The sequence below is a fragment of the Pyrus communis genome, chromosome 6 (assembly GCF_041283825.1).
Source record: "Pyrus communis isolate YQ-2024b chromosome 6, ASM4128382v1, whole genome shotgun sequence".
NCBI lineage: Eukaryota > Viridiplantae > Streptophyta > Magnoliopsida > Rosales > Rosaceae > Pyrus > Pyrus communis.
In genome coordinates, this window is record NC_142570.1 from 17,317,337 (window position 1) to 17,323,086 (window position 5,750).

Here is a 5,750-nt window from a genome sequence, read left to right on the forward strand (position 1 = left end):
CTTTTAGGACCTAAAACCAATGGAATCTCACCGAAAAAATCTTGATAGTCCAGCCATCCCTGCAACTCGGCGAACTCGAGTGTCTCGACGTCCAAAACCTTCCAAAACTCCTCTATAAGCTTTGTGAAGAAGTTTTAAGACTTCCTAGGACCCTAAAACTCGACGAAACTCTACGATCACAATGAATGAATAGTAAACTTCATCGGAGCTCCCTGGTTGTAGAGTTTCCGAAGTTCTCACGTCCAACCAAAGGTATAATTGAGTTCGTAAAGTTACAAGGAAGGAGATGATGGTGTCCACAAGCTTGATCCGTGAATGGAGAGCTAGATTAGGAGTTGTCCGTACAAGTTGTACGGACTGATGGAAACGATCGTGGGGGAGAGAGAGAAAGAAGGGTCAATGTGTAAGTGTGTGTGTGGGGTCCGGATTTGGGCAACCAACCAAAAAAAAATTAAAGCCTAAATTCTAATTGGGTCCAATTACTTAGGGAGAAAATGAATTACTCCAAATCCTTAGCCCATCCACACACGCCATTACCAAATGCCTAAAGGCAAATTAGTCATTTCACGCCAGTGAGAATAAAATATATTATATTTCAGGACGGGTTGTCACATCCATTCCGCTCCACATCATAATGCCATCGCTTGTAACCTCCCTTAAACGCCTCCTCCGTCAACTTCATCAACCCTTCGTTCGTATCATCATCCAGAGTATACTTCCAATATGCAAATAATTCCAACATATAACAAAAAATTTCACAAAATTAATTATTGATCTATCAACAGTATACTTACTAATAATTGATCCATCACCGCATTCTTCACATTCTCGGGCATAAATTTCCAAGAACGCCACTCAGCAATAGGACAATTATTCTGCATGGCTACACCAATCATATGCGTGAACTCCACATGTTGCCTCAAATCATACGGGTTAGCAGGCACGCTCTCATCCCAATTTTTATCCTCCATCCCAGCACGAACATAATTGTGAAGAATAAGGAGAGCAAAAGCCCATATTTATAGGAAGGTTAGGGCCTTTGCACGACGAAAGCTTTGTCGCGCAAACATTTGTACTAAATACAGTATTGATTCATCTGATTCACATGCACTGAATGCTCTGACTCAAAACTGACTGTAACTTGCATGATAAAGCCCTTGTTGCGCAAGTGTTCCTCGGTTTCCTATGAGTTGAATGCTCTGACCCAGAAACTAAACGAGCTTTGCATGACAAAGCCTTTGTCGCGCAAAGGTTCTTCGAGAAAAACTTCGTCGTGCATGTTTTTCGCGCCAAAAAAAAATACCCGCATTTTTTCTTATTGATTTTGCGCGATGAGCATATTGTTTTCGTCGTGCGAACTTCGTCGTGCAAACTTTGAGCGACGAAGTTCCTATTTCGGTGCACAAAACACTCTTGCAACAATTTATGCTTTGTCGCGAATATAGTTTTTCCTACTAGTGTTTTTTATACATTTTGTTCGTTGTTTGTAAATAAAACACACATTTATATTAGCTTCTTGAAACATGCCTACGCGTGTGGCAATTGACCTTTCTTTATATTAATTAAAATATAAAAATATAAAAAAAAAAATTTGTTAGATCTATTTTTTGATTAAAATTTAAAAAATAATAAATGCTATGTAACCACCCATTAATTTCATGTACACAAAAGTTAGAGAATATTCCAAAACTCATCAAATTCTAATTTATGTTCCGAAATTTTCGAGATTACTTTGATTAAAATATGACAAAAGAGTAATACTAGGTGAACTAAATTTGTGGACTAAATTTGAAAACTAAATGATGTGTCACCAATAAGAGAAGTGATGGAGGAGAGCATTTATATGTGTATTCCTACATGTCGAGTTTTATTGGTTGAAATGTTAGTGAAATAAGTGACCCACAATTAAATCAACAAAAAGTAAATTTGACATTGATGTCAAATTTGACTTCTAAATACGAAGACTTCAAATCCAGTTAGCAAATAACACTTCGGTTGGAAGGATTTTTTATGTCAAATATGCACAGTCTTATCTCCACTTAGGATTTGACATCTTCTTTGGGGATGCTCTAAGACCATCTCCAACCCTTGGGCTAAAAGCCAAATTTTTTAGCCCAGAAACAGCTTTTCTGCTCCAACTCTTCTAGCATAAAATTTTAGCCCCAGATTATTAAATAAGGAACTTAGGCTAATTTTTTTTTCCTTAAATTAACTTTTTTTTTAAAAATCATGTAGGCTATCATAAATTAATTTTATGAACATTTTAATCTAAAAATATTTAAATTCCGATAAATATTGAAAAATCACTAAATCTTTCCACAAAGTAAGCCTTCAACTTTCATCAAAGTTTCAACTTTTACCAACTGTTCAACTTTCACCAATCTTTCAACTTTCATCAATCATCCTCTATATAAACACAGGTTCAATATCAGTTGATCACACAATCTTTCAACCTTCAATCATCCTCTATATTCACCAATCTTTCAACTTTCAAAGTGTTTTTGTTTCCTAAAACTCCTTAATATCTCATCAATCGGTGATAGAAGAAAGCGTAGTAGAGCAATGCAGATGGCACAATATCAAGCAAGCCTTGACATTGAGGTTGCAGAAACGATCAACGCAGAAGCTAAACTTGCAAACTGGCTTATGCAATATGAGCACCATGCCGAATCTAGCTATCATGGTTCTGTCATGGGGCGTTCATTTGTGCAGCGTGATAGAGCAGAATGTCATGACCGAATGATGAAAGATTATTTCATCGAGCGTCTGAGATTTCCTGCTCATGATTTTTTGAGGCAGTTTCGGATGAGGAGAGAGCTTTTTGAAAGCATCTTGAACGCAGTTGTCAATCATGACCACTACTTTGCAAGGAAGATAGATGTCATAGGCCAACAAAGTCTACCAGCTCATCAGAAGCTCACATCTGCATTTTGGATGCTAGCTAATGAGTGCTCTACAGACTCAACTGACGAGTATTGTCGACTTGCGGAAACTATTGCTATTGAGAACCTGAAGCACTTATGTGGAGCAATTCAAGCCATATATGGAGCGACATACCTCCGTAAGACAAATCATGAAGACTTGAAGAGGCTTTTACTCACCGTAGACAAAAGAGGCTTCTCTGGCATGATAGTAAATCTCGATTGTATGCATTAAGAGTGGAAGAATTGTCCTACTACTTGGGCTGGCCAATTCAAGGGCCTTCATAACAAGCCAACCATTGCGCTCAAAGCTGTGGCGTTTTATGAAACATGGATTTGGCATGCATTCTTCGGCACGTCTGGATCAAACAACAATATCAACATTCTTTGGTCTTCTCCTCTGTTCGATGATGTTGTCAATGGATGAGCACCAGAATGTCGGTACAAGGTAAATGGTAATAGGTATGAGCTAGGTTACTACCTAATTGATGGTATTTATCCTAGTTAGTCTACCTTTATCAAAAAAATTTCTCATCCCGATAGTGCAAAGAAGAAATTATTTTCGCAGAGGCAAAAGTCTTACAGGAAGGATGTGGGGAGAGCGTTCGGGATCCTACAAGCACGATGGGCCATTGTTAGAGGGCTTGCATGACTTTGGCATACCGAAGACCTCTATTCAATCATGATGACGTGCATAATTTTGCACAACATGATTATGGAAGATAAGTACATCAAAATTGAACAAGATTCAGACGAAGATGTGGATGATAACCAACCAACACATGCGAGAGCTATTGCAAAAGATGTTGAATATCTTGCTGCAACCACATATGAGACCCGACAGGATAAGGTCACATTGAGTGAGTATATGAGACGTTTAAATAAAATTCAAGCTCCTCAAGGTCATGACACACTCCGCAAGGATTTGGTTGAGCATGTATGGCCTCGAGAATGTGAACATTGATGATGTTGGTTGAGCATTTATGTAATAATTTTAAGTGTACTATGTGTTGGAAATGTGCCCTAAAACCAATCATATGATGATACTTTATGGACATTTCACATGTTAAACTAATCTAGTTTAATATTAAGGGCAAACATTATTGTTTGAGCCGTCTCATATAAATGTTATATGCTTAAACGATAAGTCCAAGGAATATATGATTGGAAGAATGCGATCTAAAGAAGTTAGATTCATGAGACCATTCTTTCGTTGACACATCCTAAGCGTTCCTGATCATAGGATTGTCAATTGGGCATTGACAGCCCGTTAAGATCAGTACGTGCTATGTCTTCTCTCAGGGAGAGTGACTAGTCTCGAGTCATTGGTGTGTGTGACATCAAGACAAGTACATAGGTGCTCAATAGAGAATGAGTTCACTGAACACGATCAACGAAGAGTTCTCATATTCATGTCACATGAGAACTCATGGTTGGGATAATGCAAATTAGTCTTTTGACCTGAGGCATCACAGTTGTCTTGTGGTTAGGTCCTTAATCTTTGATTATGTCAAAGTCACTCCATCAGGAGGGTGTCCACGGCATCGTTGGGGTTAAGCCACTTAGCCATGGAGGCAAGTGAATGCGCAACAAGGGATCTCTAACCTTCAAACTGTTTGAGGGAGAATACTCTATGATATGATTAAGAATCTTTGGCCAAAGTATGAATGAGATTTAGGAATGTGTTCCAAATCACATTCAAGGTAATCATATAAGCACAAGACTCACATTGGATAGTAGACATGAATAAACTATCAAACCAAACAATGTGGTCAAGAGTATTGTATTAGAGAAAGACCGTATTGCATTTGTAATCCTAAAACTAAATAGGTTCTCCACCTCTTCTGATTAGCTTGGGTAACCATGACATGCTGCTAGGCGTCAACCATGGTTTGTGGAAGCCCTAAAAGTGTATTATCACTAACGGGAGAATTGAAAGTAAGTTTCAATTCACAATCGATTTGAAAGAGTTTGAATCGCCCACTGTCTCGCTAAAAGGAACCTAATGGATCGTACACCGTGTAAGGTAGAGATTGAAGATTCAACGAAGATGAGTAAGAATAATTAAATGGTTTAATTATTTATGGCAAGGATTAATTAATATGTTAATTAATCAAACGAATAAGTTCGTTAAAGACCTCGGGATAGTTTTGAACCTTAAGGCCCAATGGGCTTCGAACGTCAAGTCCATTGACTTAAGTTGTATGACAACTTAATGAATAATGATTCACAAAGGCCCAAATAGCCCAATAAATCCCCTTAGGCCGGCCATTTAGAGGAGGGTAGTGAACTTGGCTTAATTGCAAGTTTGCCACTCCATTGTGAGGTGGTATAAAGACATCTTTATAGCCATTTCATCCTAAGGGTTTTCTAAGGAGTAAAGATGAGAACACAAACCTCCCTTTGCTCTCAAAGAGGCCGGCCACCTTGGAGGGATCATCTAGCAATCAAACTCCTCCAAGGTCACTCATTTCTTCTACAATATGCCTTGGTGTGGAGACTTAGAGGTTCTCAATTTTGGGAACTTGGAGAAACCTATTCATCCATCCAAATCCATGGATCTAAGATGCAAGGAATGAAGGCCCTCTCTTTGGGTGATTAGCCTTTGCTTATGCAAAGAGGAATCTACAAAGGTATTGATTTCTCAACTCACTTTGTTTTGAGTTGAGTCTTGGTTCACCTATCTACTAGGCTTTGAAGTTCATGGGTTAAGTTTTGTTTTTGAGTGCATATAAACATGATTCCGCCTTTTAATTGTTAATTGCATGTTGTTGATGTTGCTCAAATGAACTTGTTTTTCACAAATCTTCCTTCAAGTGGTATCAAGAG

General features: G+C 38.2%; 1 protein-coding gene across 1 annotated transcript; it reads left to right on the forward strand.

Annotated features, from left to right (window-relative positions):
- Positions 1-2,562: 2,562 nt before the first annotated feature.
- Positions 2,563-3,156, forward strand: LOC137721073 (uncharacterized). Its single transcript, XM_068460193.2, has one exon. It carries the CDS (start codon positions 2,563-2,565, stop codon positions 3,154-3,156), a length of 594 nt encoding a protein of 197 aa, XP_068316294.2.
- Positions 3,157-5,750: the final 2,594 nt, after the last annotated feature.